This window comes from Vanessa cardui, chromosome 4, assembly GCF_905220365.1.
Source record: "Vanessa cardui chromosome 4, ilVanCard2.1, whole genome shotgun sequence".
NCBI classification, from domain to species: domain Eukaryota; kingdom Metazoa; phylum Arthropoda; class Insecta; order Lepidoptera; family Nymphalidae; genus Vanessa; species Vanessa cardui.
Window position 1 is genome coordinate 8320380 of NC_061126.1, and position 20035 is coordinate 8340414.

Below are 20035 nucleotides of genomic sequence, written 5' to 3' on the forward strand. Positions count from 1 at the left end.
AAATTTTCTGAGCGGCAACATCTAAAACCTTAAGCCCTTTGTAGTGTGTTCTCGGTCCCAAAAGCCGGTTGACCCGCGGCGTTTCTTTGTGCCGCTAACAAATATTGCTAATTACGATTAAAAGAACCCCCTTAACCCCACTGTTACGTTTTTTTTTAAATCTATTTCGTCTGCAACTAATTTTTTGACATTATTTTATACTAAATATATGAAATATATTTCTGTACATTTGGGTACGTTTGTTAGTTGATAATTATATATTATTCGTGTGTTATTAAATATTTGCATCATAAAAATAATTTTAGAATAATAGTAAGAAATTCATTAACTCAGAATAAATCTTTTTTTTTTCATGGCAAAGTAAATAAGAGTTTCTTTATGATGCTTTGGGACGTTTTAGTAAATAAATGTATTATTTTTTTTTCTATTATTTATCAAATGAAAGCTTTTAATAAATAAATAATAAATGCAAATTTCATATTTTTTTAAAATGCCACAAATTAAATACTAATTTTTAAAATTATAATAAGTATAAGTTATATAAGTCATCATGCTATACAGAAGACTGAATAAGCGTTATTTCTCACGCAAGTAGTAATTAAAGTTCTTAATAGTTTTTGTGGTTCGCATAAATTACTAAACTCCATTAACAAACATGATAATGATGCGATAAGTAGTGCGATTTTACAAAAAATATTTTGAATGTCACTCTTGAAATATTTACATCTGACTGAAGGCGTTACGCCATTTTGACACTTGCATCCTAAAATGTTGTTATTATTTTAGCCAATGTCCTATATAACATTCTGACATTTCACACTGGTGTTCTCCAATGAGTTTTAGGTTTCGTCTTACAGAGTACCTGTTCTGAATTGAATACCAATGATGTACTAAATAACGTTTATTTTATGTATGTATATAATAACGCCCACTCTTAAAAAGTAGGCTTAAAGATTATTCCACTTCACTGGTCCATTTGTTGATGACGGAGATGAGGTATATTTCATTCAACACCAGCTTCTTTATTATGTTTCCCTTCTTTGCGTACGATGAAATCAAACACTAATCAGGAATACTTAATTCTTAAACTCAGGTGGGCTATATGTAGATTTGAACCTGCGATAACTACTTAGTCGGTCAACATCCACTAATCCACAGCGAGTTCAGGTTTGGACAATATATTAATCATCGAAAAATTTTTAATGATTAAAATAATCGTATATGTAAAAGAAAAGAAAACTTAGTTATTAAATTGAACAAAAACTTTTTCTAAATATGAATTTCTTCGGATTACATTTGATAATTATCATCCAATACAATTTTAATTTAGACTTATTTAAATGGATTTAATATTCGATTTAATAATAATCGAGAAAAAATGTATGAAACCAATAAAAAAATTTAAGGTAATGAGAGTCTGTCTCAAGACTCTAAGACAGACTCTCATCAAACACAAATACTTTTCACACCAATTTTTTTTTGGCGGTCGTTTAAAACTTTTATTATAAAATAACCAAGCACATTTATAGTGCCTGTGTACAATTATTTAGCTATTCTTGCTATTAGACAATAGCAAGATTAGCTAAATAATATTATTTTTCGATCAAAAGTCGGTACTTGACATTTTTATTAATTACTTGGTTCAGTTAAGTTGAACTTCTTATAGCTATGAGCTGAGATGGCCCAATGATTAGAACGCGTGCATCTTAACCGATGATTTCAGGTTCAAACCCAGGGAAGCACTACTATGCTCGTGCTCGGCGGCGAAGGAAAACATGAGGAAACCTGCATGTGTCTAATTTCATCGAAATTGTGCAAAATACATGTGCATTCCACCAGCCCGGATTGGAATAGCGTTGTGGAATATATTCTAAACTCTCTCCTGAATGGGAGAGGAGGCCCAGCAGTGGGAAATTTACAGGCTGTTACTTTACTTTTTCTCATCGCTAAATATAAACTGCTTTAACATCGATAATAACTTAATTAAAATTCATGTTTTTAAATTAGGAAATAAAATAAAAGTCTAAGTCGTCACTTCTTACGCTATAATTAGTTTTCTTCATCGCTTACTTCTTCTCCTTAGATCTTCATTTTGCGTATCTATAGTTGCGACGATTTTTATGTCCCGTTATATCCTTAAAATAAATACACGATTAAAAATGTAGATCAAATCTTACAAGCCTAATATCACACCTCTTTTTTAACACTTATTCAAATATTGCATTACCCTTATTTGACTCTGGGTAACTTTTACCAGCGTGACCTACAACGCACAGCTTAGGGGTATTAGGGAAAAATCGCAACAAAATTTTATGTCCACCGTGCGACACCCCTCTAATAATGTCTGCTTAAGGGCGGCGGTAACATGGAGTACACATTTACGCTCCGTTAAATGGGGAAAGCTTTTTTCTTGTTTAGTGTCACAAAAACTGTTATTAGCCTCGAATGTGCTTCATAAACTTGTCAGTTTTCATCTAATGACATGTAGGACGGGTACACTATAATGCCTTTACGTCATTATACAATCAGTAAAACCTTTTATGTCCTCCTGAGTGATTTCTGTAACGATTCTCAACGAAGGATAATTAACTGTGCAAGAGATTTGCAAACAGAGTGGCATTCTCTATCTCTTCATATTTATAATCCGAGGTTCGAGACGCAAGGCCAAACTTTGGGTATAATTTTAATCATCCGACACGGACATGAATCTAGGAGCTCGGAATTTTCAGACTCATCAACTAGCGACTAAACCAATGAGGGTTCAAGCAAATACATATGTTTCATATACCTGTTCTCAGTAAGCTATAATTAATTAATCAGCATCGATATTCTATTATAACATATTTCAACAAATATGATATTATACTAAGAAATCCTGGCATACATTATAACATCATACACATGTACGTGTTTCTGTATTTACTATGTCTTGGCGGTATATTAATCGGTATATAAGTTAATATGATTTAAAACCAACGCAATAGGTAACTTAATAATAATATATATAAATAGTTTAAAAACCATTCCAATTAAAACATATTTGTGAGCTAAGCTATCGAATATTAATAAAATGTTATTAAAGTATATAATATAATAAAATTTAAATTGAACATTCCAATAAGCCAATACTTTTTCCAAGGTATAAAAGTTCTCGTATGATTTCCAAGTAATAATAAGAGTTACCAATTTTGTTATATGCTTCATGTTGCGTTAATTAATACCTAATTACTAATACACGCGTATGCTTTGTTAGATAGCTATTTACTACACCTGTATGTAATGACTCCTGGATCTATGAAAGTGACTATAATTTTACCTATGCTAATATTATAAATGGGAAAGTAACTCTGTCTGTCTGTCGTTCTTTCAAGATCTTATCGCTGAACCGAATTTGATGAAATTTGATATGAAACAATTTTGAAGAACTGCCAAAGAAGGACATAGGGTACTTTCTTGTCTAACTCATAACAAACAAACCCCTAAAACGCGAGTAAAGCCGCGGGCTTCAAATATATATAGAAATATATAGGAAATTTGTTTAACAGTCTACCTACATCAAAATTTTAAAATTACTGACTGAAAGTCCTTTCTTTGTATCACTTTATATCACTGTGACATTGGGTTACAACTACGCATAAAAATATGTAGTTGTATTGTATATCGCATCCAATAAAAAGTTTACTGTCTTTTGTTTTTTTTTATGTAAATTGTAAGTAAAGTTTTTAATTATATTTAACTTAATAACTGGAAGGTTATATTTATTATTAAATTTATAGTTAATTTAAATTACGTTGTCATTTGCTATTGGACAGAGAGTAAAGCTGCCAATAAACGCTGCCTTACTGACTGACAGCCTTAATGTGAGGATTGCGTGGACGGAAACGGACATTTTGTATTCACGCCGGGAAACAACAGCAGTAGGTACACTTTAAGTGTCCAGAAGCCATCATTAATACAATAACAAATGAATTATTAAGATTTTCTATCCACCCTTGCCTTATAAATAACGTGAAATTTGTCAAGATACTCGCTACGAAATTCAAAGATCCATTAACTTTGTTTTAATTCAAGCATCTAAGGACTTGAAGAGTCACTTGAATTTCGCTCGGAAATTTAAATCAAATAAAATCAATAGTCCATTTTTAATGTCATGTCATAGGTAGGCAGAGTTACAAATGGGCCTGGTTTTAAGTGGTCATCATTGCAGCATAGAGATAGTACTGAAAGGAGCTTTTATCTATTCTAATATCACTATGCATCACCACTCTTGAGGTTTAAGATGTTATATACCTCATGTCTGTAGTTACACTGACTTACTCATAGTTTATATCGGAATTCAACTATATATACTAAGTATTGCTATTTGTTTGTACAACAACAACAACAACAACAGCCTGCAAATTCCCACTGCTGGGCTAAAGGCCTCCTCTCCCTTTGAGGAGAAGGTTTGGAACATATTCCACCACGCTGTTCCAATGCGGGTTGGTGGAATACACATGTGGCAGAATTTCTATGACAATTTGTCACATGCAGGTTTCCTCACGATGTTTTCCTTCACCGCTGAGCACGAGATGAATTATAAAGACAAATTAAGCACATGAATCAGCGGTGCTTGCCTGGGTTCGAACCCGCAATCATCGGTTAAGATGCACGTGTTCTAACCACTGGGCCATCTCGACTCGACGATTTGTTTGTAGAATATATTTAAAATTAAAATTGATTTGTGGTTTTAATTTAGTATTTGTAACTTGTATCAAAAATGTAAGTTCCTATAATCAATAAATTAACATTATTTTGCGGTGTATAGCCAAAAAGTAGAATGTAGAATAAATTTTCACTTTTTATTTTTCGCATAAATTTTTGGATGTATTTTACAATCATACATATAATATTAAGGGTGTAATTACAAACGCAGTCAATTACGTCAATTTGATTTAATTGAATATCGTATTAGTGACATAATTAATTTGCAATATCGCGCGGTAATTGATTTCAGTTAGCTAGTATTCGCGACCGCGTCCGTCTACACCACGCCTCGCCACACCACCGCAAGCCGTCAAGTAACGCAGCGTCATTTCACGCTATGAAATCTGTGACGAATGACATGTGCCCCGTACACGTGTTATGAGTATTATGTGACCATGAAATCATACTTTCCGATTTGCTCTGATCGGTTATAATCTATAACATATATATGTACCCATGTATTATTATTATTGTCTAGTCATGTGTGTCATTGTAATCAAAAATGAGGCAAAATATAAATAAATGAAACTCCTTTATATCTTAATGAAACACAACATAAAAACAAGTGTTAGCTATTTTGTTTCACGTAATATAGGCCTTTCAGAGAATTAACGAAAATAATTGCCTTTTTTTGCCAACGCAAGTACAATGATTACACAGTTGCTAGAAATATGAATATATTCATACGCAACAATTATCCTCGTCATGAGTTTGAAGAAAAAGAAATATAAGCTTAACAATCGTAGGACATTCAGCTGTTAAAAAAAAAACAAAGATCTGACTAAGAACTAAGCCACGTCACATTGGCACTAAAGTCGTATATAGTTTATAGGCTATGTAACATAACACTTAATTAAAAGAAGCTAAGCAATATAATATATAACGCTATAATTGTTTAGTCGTGTGGAGCCAGGAGTGACGGGCTGAGAGAGGCGGGGTATTAGCTCTCGCCACATTGAACGCTGTGGGATCCAACTTATTAGGAGATTTGATCATGCGAATAATACTCGTTTTATACATTATATTGCCTTCGAACCCATCTATTGTGCTGAGCTCATGTGATATCGTCTGAGATATTTCAAATTTAATATCTTTTCAATTGTAATATTACATTCTTAATAATAGAATTGCTTTATATCTTTACGTAAAAGTATTTCTTGACTACTTTCGTATTATTAGATTTTTATTACATTACGTCCGAGAATTTTTACGATTTACTATTATTTCATATAACTCTATGCATCAGCAATAATATTGTTTCATATTCATAGCTTCTTTAAATACTCGTCTACCTCTCTGGGACACTTCGTTTCATATTTCGACAACGTCTCGCTGACTCTGATTATGTAGATAAAGATTCCTTTGCGAAGTAGATTTTACGTAAACATACGAATGAGATCAAATCAGATATGCATAGAATCAGTTTTTATCTCCACAGATATATGTAGGATGAATTTCGGAGTTATGTGCTATAAGTATATGTTTCATATCGTAATTAAGTTTACTATTTTCGCGTTTAATTAATGTGCATTTCTCTTTGAACCTTTAGCAGCTCAGGGTCTTCGTAAATTAACTCTGTATGAGAAAACTCTCTTTCAACGCTTAATACAAAGTATATTTTAATTATATTATAATAACATAAATAACTAAATAATTGTGGATTAAATGAATAACAATTTATATTAAATATATGTATGTATAAAGGTTTGTTGAACTGATTTTATTACAAGACATAAGATTAATTATAATAAAAAATAGAATTTACTCTATTCAAGATTTATTCTTTAATTTTACAAATGTTTTTTAATGGCTTATATTTAATTAATTATAAATTTTATCTCAATAATGTAACCTAAAATTAATTTAATTGTTGTACCCTACGTCCAATAATTAAATTCATAAAAAAATGAGTAATTTAATTTATAAAAAAATATAGATAGAGAATACCTGTACCTCTAATATTAACTAGTTCTGCCAGAATAATGATTGTTTTTTTTTTCAATTACAGAATATTATTAGGAATATTGCCCCATAAGAATTATTTTATTGAAAATACTTCAAAGGAAGTCAGCCAGATGACTTTGTGAAATATACTATTTCTATGTCTGAAGCCTTAACCCAAAATAAATACCATAATAGAGTAATATCATAAAACATGATACTATAAAATCGACCAATAATAGTACCAATAAAACTGGGATGAAAGGTAGAACGTCTAAACGCAAATTTCCCTGTTTCTAACTTAAAAAGTCGAAGCAACCAACCAACTTTCGTCTCATTTCAACCTTTGTAGGATATGGATTTCAAAACATATTTCTTTGTGCTCATCAATGTTATAAAATTAAGTCTTATAAAACCCACCTGTAGATATGTGTTCTCTATCATTTTATATATATTTTCAAAGAGAAATATGTATTTAACTAGCAACAGTCGTTTGTTCTGAATGCACTCACACTGCAAATGTTAAAAACAATTACAATTTCCACATAAAATGTACACAATTGTTTCTTTTTTAAACATCCAAATATATCCTCACCTATCTACATATGTATCGTTTCTTTTACCTGTTTCGCACTTTTGATCGAGTCCAAGTGTGGTCTTATTGGCCGTCCACCTCGAATCCAATCGAGTAAAGTGCACGGTCTTACCTTCTAAGTTATTTCAGTGAAACGTTTCGATAGTTGACATAGCTCAGGTATTGAAACACGAGTGCTACGGGTGAGTATGTTGATCTCTTGTGCAATGTCAAGTCTTGCTGCCAACTTTTCCTACGATCATCCAATATTCGTAAGCATTTTTTTTTTAAATAAGACCTCAGATTATGGAAGATGTTGAGCGCATATAAAAGTGAAGCAATAAAAGCGAATATCCAGTCAACAGCATATTTAAATATCCGGTAGTATGTTTATATTAAAGCAATTTGTTAATATGCCAGTAATAATTAAATATTAAAGTTACAACTCTATCGACGTATTAACAAAAAAACTCGTCGTTTCACACAACGTACTACTACTGATAAGGTGTGTTATTAATTGGGAAGAACTAAGTCGACACTTTAAAGAGCTCTATAAGGCACTTTGAGAAGTTAAACTTAGCCTCTAATTTATAGAAATTAACCTTACAACATACACCTAAAGCAAATAGATAAGTTAACAAAGTTCTTAAAGTTTCTAGTGAACGTGTTGTTTTTCCAAAGGTACACATTCAATACGTAACAAATAAAACTATTTTGATAGCACCTGCTCAGGCTACTATTTGTTTTCCGTGAGTAAAGAACAAAAGTTAAACTATAATGTGTTCTGGGAAGTAACTAATGGGCGGCAAGTTTCAGCTGTAGGTACTTAAGCGGCCAATTCTTGAGGCGAGACTACTTTCTGAGTACACATTAGTGGGCGCCGGTAGGTGCTTTCTTGGCTAAATCTTAACTATCTACTTAAGTCAGTGTCAGGGTGAGCCCGCGGTCGAATTGAATAAACCCCTCGTTCTCTCTACGCTTGCCTTTATCTGCTTTCATTACTTGAGCTTCACTCAGATATTTGGTTCAATTACGCGGTAATTTAGTGAATCAATACGGCATTCTATCAGCTTCTTACAATGTTCTGTTCTGGGGGAGCAATATACAACAATATAGTACTTTTTCAATTTAATCGTGAAAGTGATAAGGCTTCAGCATATTATATTCAGAAAATAATATTAAATTAGTCATGATTGAATAAAAAATAAAATCCCGAAATACATGATTTTCTAATATTATATCTCTTATTGCTTGTATTTTTGTATAAGTATACTTTACCTTAAATCCAACTAATTAAACATACGCAGTGCAATATAAAATAGGATATATAAGAAAGGAGTAGGCTCTTTTCTTAAAGGTTCCCATGTCGTATCGGTTCGGAAAAACCGCCGGCGAAAGCTGGTTCCACAAAGTGGTTGTGCGAGGCAGAAAATGTCTAAGAAATCGCGCTGTTGTGGATTTTCGGACATCAAGATGGTGCGGGTGAAACTTAGAATTTTGACGAGATGTCCGAAGTAGTCCGAGGTAGTCCAGTTATGGTCCATCATTTCCGATACCGAGTTTTTTATTGTATCAGTTAGACACAAACATCCTTATTATCAAAAAAAAAATAAAAGCCTGTATAACGCTAAAAGAGAGGATCTTAAATGAAAACCAAATCGAGATTCACGGAAAATATTATATTAAATAATACTAATACTTAATTACAAACTCAATTTAAAACCTCTGGGGACCGCAAAATGTAAATATTTGTTTAAATATGGATAGCCCAAAATTTGTTATCCATATTTGAACATATATAACACTAGCTGAACCTGCGGCTTTACCCGTACGAAATTCAACAAAACCAATAGAACAAATTCAAAACCAATATCACACAAACCGTCACCACAGATAAAACGATCTCTTTGGGGAGTGATTTAAACAGATAGCCTATGATCTTCCTCGGGACTCGAACTATCTCAATGCGAAATTTCATCTAAATCGGCTCCGCTTCTTAAACGTAAAGAGATATCAGACATAATTATAATGGAATTTATAATGTTACTAGTGTTATTGAATATTATAATTTTCACATAACAAATAAAACTTATAATATTTGAAAATATAACATTCATATATTTTGCATATGTGACCAATAAAATATTTCTAATGACCCTCAGATGGCTTTTACGTGGAAAAATATATCAAAATCACATATCCATTAACAGCGCTTACTTCAGTCCTAGGCGACTTGTGAAAAACCAAATGTTTCGAAAATACGTGCATGTAAAAATCGAACGATAAAATTTAAACGTAAAAGCACTTTTCATTTTGTGTAATACGTGCATCATCGTGATTTCATTCGATGCGGGCGTGTCACTATATCGCACCGTAAATGTTTTATGAGCCACGCACATTGTCAATTTTGATGAAGGTTTACTTTGCGAATAACTGACCAATGAAATGGGATTGTATCGCTAACTCCCTCTAACTAATAATATACTACACCGCGGTGTCCTCATAAAAATATGTTTAATGACGTCATAAAGATTCGATATGCCCGCGCGGCATAGCGCTGAAAATGTACTCTCGATAAAAGCGAGCTTATATGTATCTATAAATCCGTGAGAGTTTCATTTTATTACCATACCTCTACACACACGAACGTAATTATTATAACATTCAATACTAAAATTGTTATTATTATATAATTGTTAAAAAGTACACCATCAAACAATAACTACTAAGTATCTAGTTGGTTCAACAGTTTTTACGATAATCCATCTCGTTAAAAAGTACATTCGGTTTTATCTATTATATGAGAATAAAATATTTATATGAAATTTTTGCAAAGGAAAATCGTTACTTTTATGTTTGTCTTTCATATTGAATAAACAACGCTTACAACTCGCCTGAATATTATTACCGCATTCGTTCAGTGAATATGACGTGAGGATTATGCAAGAGACCTAATTACATTCCGGCGGGGATTATACAAGGCTTCATGACATGATGCTCAGAAAATGTATCACACAATAGAACTTTCACAAAGGCCGATTTTCCTATTGAATTGTCTCGAAAATTTACCCAAGCTCGGTGCTCTACCCCACCCTATTAACCACAAGTTTCGTTATTAGCGACTGTGTTCAGAACTTTTGGGGGAATAACCTTCATTTTAGTTAATATTAAATTCTTAGTTAAAATATCCATGTCAAATTTCTTGCGTCTTTGATATTGAACTGAATAACTTCTTATTTGAATCGTTTGAATATGTATTAAAAATCACATGTATGTATATCATTTTAGTTTTTACTAAGAATACTCATCGCTTTCGCCATTACAGTTTTTAGTATTAAAATCAAAATATAAATTTATAAATGGTAATATTATGAGTCGAGATGGCCCAGTGAAAGAAAGGTTAGAACGCGTTCATCTTAACCGATTATAGCGGGTTCAAACCCAGGCAAGCACCGCTGATTCATGTGCTTAATTTGTCTTTATAATTCATCTCGTGCTCAGCGGTGAAGGAAAACATCGTGAGGAAACCTGCATGTGACAAATTTCATAGAAATTCTGCCACATGTGTATTCCACCAATCCTCATTGGAACAGCGTGGTGAAATATGTTCCAAACCTTCTTCTCAAAGGGAGGAGGCCTTTAGCCCAGCAGTGGGAATTTACTATTTGTTGTATTTTGTTGTTGTTGTTGTTGTTGTATTTGTTGTAAATGGTAATATTAATTTGTCAAATTCGATTCGATAATCTCTTAGTCATACTTACTTATTATTTTTAATTTATTGTCAATTCATATCTAATGTAATTAAACTGCTTGTTTTGCTTTTCTATAATTTTGAATTGGGAATACAAATACACAAATGGCCCATAAGGTGGTAAGTATTCACCCTCATAGAAAATCTCACTGTTAGAAATATTAATCGTTAATGTATCGACAACTTTGAGATTTTAAATGTTACATTGTATTACTGTGTATTTACTGTAATTTGGTTTATTAATCCTTCAAACCCTTCAAATACAATGTGTTGTTTTGCAACCGAATTACAATAACAGTGAAGTGAAGTAAACGTACCCAAATTAGCTTGCATAAAATCCAAATCCACTCTTAAATAATTTAATCTTAAGGTCGACTAATATATATTTAAATACAATCGAATTTGGAATAAGATACAACAACCATTTTTATTCGTTTTAAGTTCAAAGCCTACATTATCACATATATTTTTTTAATTTGATATTTTGTTTATTGTCTAAAAGGCCAATTATAAGATATGTATATAAATTAATTATAATCAAAAATGTTTTGCATTGTTAACTTTAGCAAAATAAACGAAAGAGTGACGGTAAACAATAAATTACACACAAACTTTACGAAACTTGGTACGATCTTCAAAAGGCCGTAAACGAGATTAAGTAATTTGGGGCGAAATAAGCGAAATTACTCTGGCATTGTCGGATCTTTCCCGACATTATAGAGAATCGCATACAATATTTGTTTCCTAACATATCATTCTGTATAAAAGTATTTCATATAATTTAATAAAATCATTTCATATTTAAATGCAATGGTATGGAAAATTTGTATGGAAATCTCGTAGTGGTCGGGTTTACTGATGTCCGTCCTTTCTTTGGTATTCAGTGCGTGCGGTATGGAGGAAAATTAAGGTAGGCCGACGCGGACATGTGGACTTTGATTCCATGCCGATTTTATATGAAAAATAGCTACCACCTCATATGGTATTCATGAAAGCTCTACATGAATTTTTATGTCAGCTGTCATATTTTCATCCACCTTTCATCTTTATATATTGAGTATGAAACGTTCATCTTTAAATGGAAAATACGGAATATACAACAGAGTATTATATTTTAACCTCATAACCGATATTACACGTCTGACCGATTTTAATTTGCTTACGTTATTACATACTCGATATTGCAAAATCCAATAATTTTTCCCCGTAACAAATTATACAAAAAATAATAATTGTATCAGTATTCAACTACGAGGATAGCTTATACGTATAGTAATCGTTTTAGATAGTTCAGAGTTACCAGTGCTGATAGCACAACAAAGGCTTGATAAATGGATTTTACCTTCTCTTGTTTGAACAATAATTACTTACTTTGAAAGTAAATCAGTGACGAACATTTTTACTCGTCGCGCTCGTCGCGGAAGCACTTCCATTCCATCATAACTTTCCAAACTTATCTTAGTTAGGAACGATCAATTTTCATTTTCTCTCGATTACACTCCTCTAAGAGATGAAATTAAAGTACTGTTAAATTGCTATTTTACTAATGACAATGTTTCACATAGTTTATAATGAAATAACTAATAATGATTTATAGTAAACTTTACAGTTCAAAGAAACAATGTTACCGTTATTGTATAATGAGTATCTTATATTCGTAAATACCCAAATTAATATTATATTAACATAATTGCTTCGCGCTATGATTTGTTGCTTATTATCTTATACTTTACCGAGCGCTTAGAATTAACTATAGAGATGTTCATATAAAAATTAACGCAAACGTAACTGTTCCACTCTGGCTATGTGTGTGTGTGTGTGTGTGTTTGTGTGTGTGTGTGTGTGTGTGTGTGTAAAACGTCGTAATATTTCAAATGAAATTTTACTAGGTAAAGTTGTTGTGACTACAGTGACACACAGCAAATACCTTTACAATCGATTTAGATACAGATAAAGCTATAAATAAACATTACGTTTGCAATGAATAACGAGGAGCCGACAGATTTGTTTTCATTTCTTCCGCTTCAGTCGTATATTTACATATTATACAAGCCGGAAGACCTATGTAATACATTTGCAAGATGATAAACAAAACGGAATACGGGAAGCTATGTATTACTGAATTTCGACAGGCGGCAGTTTATCAAGGGGAGCGAGACTCCGAATCATCTCATCACGTCCTATCATCTCAGCTAGAACATTCGTCAAAAATTAAAATACCTCCGCTTTACGGTGGTCGAAGTTCAGGAAATTTCAATCTAAAATAACCCTTATTTCGTCTATTTAAAGATCAATTCTATTTTTTTTGGATCGTCACTTCAAATTGTATGTTTTAGTTAATTTATTAAAATATAACTGACTTATATTAAGCGTATAGCTTAAATAATATATACATTATCGTTTATATTAAATATCATAAAAGATGAATATCGTGACAAGTTCCTACGGAAGATTTATAAAATATGATATTTATAGACACGTCATAATCAATACTTAAAAATGTTAACGTCATATTTTCTTAGTATATATTGTCACAGTTTTCTGTTTTAATGATAAGAAAATAATATCACATTGAATCCATAAGTGGGTTTTTGTGAATACGTATATCGAACCGAAAATTTAATTAATTAATTAAGTGTAATTACAGTAATTACAAAATGAAACATACGGAAATATGTTAATTAAGAAATGTCACTGCCTAGTCGATTTCGGTTGTCTTACTTGATTTACTTTTGATTTTTCAATTAGTTTGTCCTAAATATATCAAAACACTGCATCATCAAGACTTCTCTACATTTTTAGACCCCAAATAAAATAGGCAATACATGTGTACAAATTACAATACGTAATACATGTAGTTGGTGAAGATCGTAGACAAGTCTACATCTATCATGCTCAAAGGCCGCACTCGATGGATTGATCGGCGGCGCCGGACATGCGACGAAAATATACCAAAGGAGCGAGAAAACACTAAGACAAAAATGGTGAAAGCAAACAAATGCCCTGTCGATAGCGTGACAGAAGGATTGATAGTTAGCGCTCGTCGTGAGACCGATCTCATTCCACCTCGGTCTGCAAAAATACGCTTTTTGATTTTATTGTATGAGTCGCCTCACTAATAAAGCTAATGTTTTTGTTACGATCAATTCCTTTTAATAATCTGAGGTTTTTAATTAATATTTAAATAATTCTTATAATAATAATCATTGGTGTTGAAAATTCAAATCGAATGTTCATAAGTTCAAAGAGTTTAATAATATCCACATTACAAAAAAAATAATTCATAATTAGAAACTGTTCACCTTAACATATTTTGGGCACGCCAACCCTTATCGAGGGTGACTAGTGAACTGCGCAGGACATACAGTGCATAAATGTAAGTGCAAATACAGTTAAGTGCATTCCATTCTCTCGGCAAAGAGAGTACAAATCTTACCAACTGGATATAATTTAATGTACTAATCACGAATATTCATACTAATGTATGAATATTTCATGTTATTGTCAAATAAAGTCGTTGATTGTAAATTAATCCTATGTATTTACAGTCCATTCACCCGTTTCTTATTTATTTAATTTTTTTATCATTAATCATTATCTTATTCGTTTAATTCTTGCTTTATCTTTCACGCTATATTTTATGCTCATCAAACTTTTACCAGAGATTTAAATTTTTTTTATTTGCTCATGATAAGACAAGGCTTAAATTCCAAAGCCATAAAGATCCTCAATTTGTTATTTGAAATGTTAAAAAATGTACTTACGCAAGACGGCTGGCAGGAGCTGGATGATAATAGCCCAAAAACGATCTCAGTGGCGTGCCATTGGAGAGGCCTATGTCCAGCAGTGGACGGAAATGGGCTGATTGATTGATAGATTAATAAAAAACTGTATTCATATATAATTCATTATCAAATAAAAAGAGACGTCGCAACAGCAAAGGAATTTCTAGAGTAACTTTTGATCAAAATACTAACATTTACAATTTAATAAAATAAAATAATTAATTGTATGTCAATTATAGATTTTATGATAAATTTTATATTCAATTTAAATTGTATCTTGGTTTTATCCGAGAGTTGTCGTATTTGAAAAGGACAGGATCATGTCGATCTGGAGTATTAAGTCGTTAGTTTACAATGCACAAGGGAATTTTCAAACAAAGATAGATGAGAAAGCAGAACACGAAGACAACACGCGGAGATGAAAAGGAGATCGGCTTCGCTCCGTCGAGAACAGATGTAATCGGATTTCGTGTCTATGTATGATTTATACGAGCTTTTCTTAACAATGTGGTACTTACCGGTTTACTGTAGTATTATATACTTTTTATAAAATTACAAAGCTAAATAATAAAATCGTTTTTTTTTAAATTATTATTTATTAAGTTAATATATGTAGTTACAAATGATGATATTAAATAGTAACCATAGTTGCGATTGCCCCCAGACATTACTAATGCTAGAATTATTACACCGTTCTAGTGACGTCAACTACGCATCTTATGACGGGTGTGTTTATAATTATACTGGCACAATCATCATTTCACTCGGCACGCAGCAATACACAGTGTTGCTATTCGTCAAAAGAATAATTACTATTTAATTGGTGCTATCTTGACGATTCTGTATAAACTTTTACCGACATCAAATATATTCCATGTATTCCAAATGAAAAAACTACTTAAATAAATAATGTTACAAGTGGAATACATAAAAGTATATTAATCTATTGGTAAGTGAAAACGTTTTAAATAGTGTGTTCATTGATCCTGCTTTCTATAAGGGCAATTTATAATAATACCTTAGCAAAGAAGCGATAAAAAGCATCTTCCATAAAATATTGCACACTTAAAGTACCCAGGTCAGTGTCAATGATGCTTATTAGGAGATTTCCCGTTCAAAACGCCACAGTAGATACAGATTTATTTAGCCATTTTTTTTAATTATTTGATCTCTTCCCTGTGTTCCCTTCAGTCATAAAACGCAAACACATAGTATTAATATTCACTTATTAATAATTAGCAGGTTAAATAACACAGTTGTTTCATTTGTTTTGTGGGTACGGTAGTACGCGATACTGTGAATTACAAGGGCACCTTCTGTAGCAGCGCTTTGGCGTTTTTAACAAAATTCTAGGGATTTGTTGTCAATAGCGGACTTATTTAAGATGTCAAGTTTTTAATTGTTTAACTCTTATATTTTCAATTTTATTGAAATCTAAAAAATCCTAATTCCATCACTGACTCACTTATGATAATAACATGTTCTTAGGGTATTTCTAATATTCTAGTCGGCTGAAATTTGGTATATTACCCGAGATCAGAACGTACACAAACAACAAAAAAATTATACATTGTAACTTTTTCCTTCAATTCCTTAAATTAAAAGATAGCACTTTGATTCTTCGCAATTTTGACGTCGGAGATCGGAAAATTAACATAGGGACTATTTGTTATACTAAATATAAAAAATGAAAACATATTTTTGCTACAAAAAGCAATAAAACAATTTCGTGTAAAATATTGCCAAGACAGACCTGTATCCGCAAATTATAAAGATCAAAAATGCTTTAATAGGCTGCGGACCGCGAGCTTCCGGGTTCAAATCTATGGTCTGGCAAACAGTAGGTTTTGAATTTTACCGTCAAGAATCCCGGATTAGGAAGCAGGTTTACACTTCCGTGCCTGCGGAAGGCCTGAGAGAGGCCTCAAAATGAGGAAGTCAGGAATCAAATATGATCGTAGAGAAATCTCTACGATCATATTTGATTTCCTTTCCAACGGATTGAGAGAGTGAGAACATTTGCATATGATTGTTTACATACGCAATACATTTGTATTACAGCATTTTCGCTTCGGCAAAAAGTATAGGCCACCAATACTACCACTAAACTATCCAACCAACTACCAAATTAAGTAAAAATCACTACCAAAAAACAAGAGGACTAGGATAAAGCTAACATGTTGACCTATTTACTGAAGTACTTCCTTAAACAAGGCTGCTACTACGGAAAATAGAATTGCCGGAATGGCTCAGTGGTTAGAGCTCGAGAATATCACTTTGTTTTTATAAAATTTATCCCACACTGGGCAGTGATGGAAAATATAGTGAGAAAAGCAATAAAAAAAATATATAATTTCAGTCAATTCTGTTACATGTGTATTCATCCACTCGCAGTAAAATTGCGCGGAGGACTAAGTTCCAAACGTTCTCCTCACAAGCCTAACAGGTTTTTGAACCTTTGATCCCGGTATCAACCGTATACACTAGACAATAGACCAACAATTACCGGCATATAATATAAGTATTTATAAATACGCTTATCGAAATCCCGACATGAAGGCAGCACTTAGTTTAAGTAACCACATTTTTTTCATAATATATTATTTTGTTTCAGAATTCGTGATGTCTGAAGGCGGACATGGTGGTTCCGGCACATACCCAGCTCGTTCTCCTATGTCCAGCTCCACAACAGGACACTCCAGCTCAAGTCATCACAGGTTTGCTATAATTATATACTATTATCTGACTAATTTTGAATGATACGGTGGAATCAGGTTCCGAAAAAACGAGCTATGGTCGCGTTTTCCCAGTAGCGTGACTTTTTTAAGTTAACACCGCTAAAATATTTCTCATATGGCACTCGAATCAAAAAATAATCGAATAATATCAACACAACATGTCAATACAATTTAAAAACCTTTTAGCAAAGGACAAAAAGCTATGTAAAAGCTTAAATTTTAGTTGTGACTTGAGCAATAAAGTCACTGAATGTGCACGTGAAAGCCCATAAATTTAATAAAGACATTTCTGACGATAAAAGAGTGCCTATCGGGAGACTAAAAAACCTTTATTAATGCACTTACTTTCTAAAATTTCCTTTGAGCTCTCGAGCCCTTCCAAATTAATCTTAGCTCTCGTCAAAAGAATCGTAAATTTCCGCATTCCGACCTAACAATGAATGAATATCGGCAAATACATTTTGGAGACAAAATTTGAAATATTTAAAACATATGATCTAAAACGGCTTTAAGTGTCCGTTTAAAGCTTTAAAATAATGTAATATTTTATAATTTTTAACATAAATCATCTATTCTTTCTAAATCAATTTTTTTTGCAAATAGACAAACATATTATAGAAATATCAATATTTTTTAAAAAATCCTGGAACTCAAATTTTGATGCTGCTTGGTAATAAAAATATGTGCAGAGTCAATTTCCTTTTCTTAAGTAAATTGATTAAAGCTTGTTCCTGAAATAAATATATATAACATAATAAATATACATATAATAAATATAAAATGAAATGCTCTAGTTATTTATTTATTTTTTTTACTTTTTAAAATTATACGATTAACTCTAATTGTAATTGGATTCCAAAGCTAATAAAAAATTGACAAACCCGCCAGCCTCCACGAGACAGCAAAGAGCGTCACAGGCTCTACATTAATTTAAACTTATCCGTGAGAAAATACTTTAAACTTTTCAAACGCGAAGGTTTTCTAGCTTACATTTTAATTCTAGTTCTGCGTCCGGACGTAGGATAAATTAGTAGCTTAGTTATTTAATGAAGAGCCTATTTTAAATAGCGCTGTTAGACTATTTCCTGTTGCTAATCGAACATATTTTTTTATTCGATAGTATCAATGATATCTGTACTCGTATATTAATGAAATGAATACTTAAAGATAAAAAGATTATTTTAAAATGTTGATGATATGTTAAATGTTAGCAAATTGTTACCTTCAAAATAAATGAACTTTTTTGTCTCTATGCCGGCGAAATCCTAAATGTTGAATGAACGATAAAGCGTATTCCATTTTCGAACTGTTCCACCGTCAACGGATATTTTTAATTTATTTTGGTGCGAGTCTTCATGATTGAATAATATAATTTACCGCTTTTTGTTGATAGTAGATCAATTCGACGACAAAGTTTAATTCTTATATCGAAATATAATGATTACTAAAACTATTTTTAGAATTACTTTTAATCTTATAGGTATTCAAAACATGTATTATTTTATGAAATATCCGTCCCTAATTTTTACCTGCAATGTATGTTCATTTACCTTTTGAAAAACAGATGTAGGTTTTTCAGTTGGGATACCATTTATTAAAATGTATGTACGTATGTAATAAATCTGTTGTAGAAACTTTTCTCATAATACTATTTTTATGTTAAAATGAATTCCTCCAAAGCTAGTTATTGTGTGCTAAACGGCAGTGAATTTAGAAACTCATCCGTGCAACTTCACCTAAGGCAGCGATCCTCCCCAGTGACGTCACAATTTTATGTAATTAACGTACGTAGCCGTTCGTGTCAGGTCTTGTTACACTGCAGATAACTTTACTTAGTAGAAATCCTCGGATATTTTGTCCTTATAAATCTCGTCTCTCTTGCTATTATTAAGTATTATATACCTACTGTTGAGAGGTCTGTGGCATCTGACAACTTGAAACGAGTAAAGTATTATATTAATATTTTCGTAGTGATATTTAAAATATTTTAGTATAAGTATTCATTTTCATAAAAGTATGAATTCCAAATTTACCATTTGTATACCCTAAATAAAGATGAATTTGCAAGCAATACATAGAGGAAAAAATGTATTTGTTTTGTTATTTGAACAATGGCATGCTAGATATTCTGCATAAAAGCAATAATGGCTAGATATTTACGAGAACTGCCAATCATTAACAAACCGGTTCATTGCGTTTAGCGTGCACACATAAAAATAATATTCTGAAACTGTATTTCGTTTCCCATATTCCGCTAGTCTCAAATAAAAGCCTTTATGTAACTATTTTGCTTTGATTAAAATACTTTTATTAGAATAGAAAGCATATAATGTATAGAATTTAAAATGTATACATAAAAATAATTTTCCGAAAATAATATTCGATAATTATGAAAATGTATTGTTACATACATTATAAACTTAACAAATAATGTATAAAAAAACAGTTAGTTATACTATACAATAGGAGAATAGAGCATAATGAGAATAACTAACAAAAA

General features: G+C 31.8%; 1 protein-coding gene across 2 annotated transcripts in view; it reads left to right on the forward strand.

Annotated features, from left to right (window-relative positions):
- LOC124544085 (teneurin-a) overlaps window positions 1–20035 on the forward strand; it is a 317621-nt gene that overhangs the window by 182870 nt on the left and 114716 nt on the right. For both annotated transcript variants that reach the window (XM_047122505.1, XM_047122506.1), the window contains exon 6: window positions 17412–17514. In XM_047122505.1, coding sequence (XP_046978461.1) covers window positions 17412–17514 — 103 coding nt within the window. The remainder of the gene's footprint in view (window positions 1–17411; window positions 17515–20035) is intronic.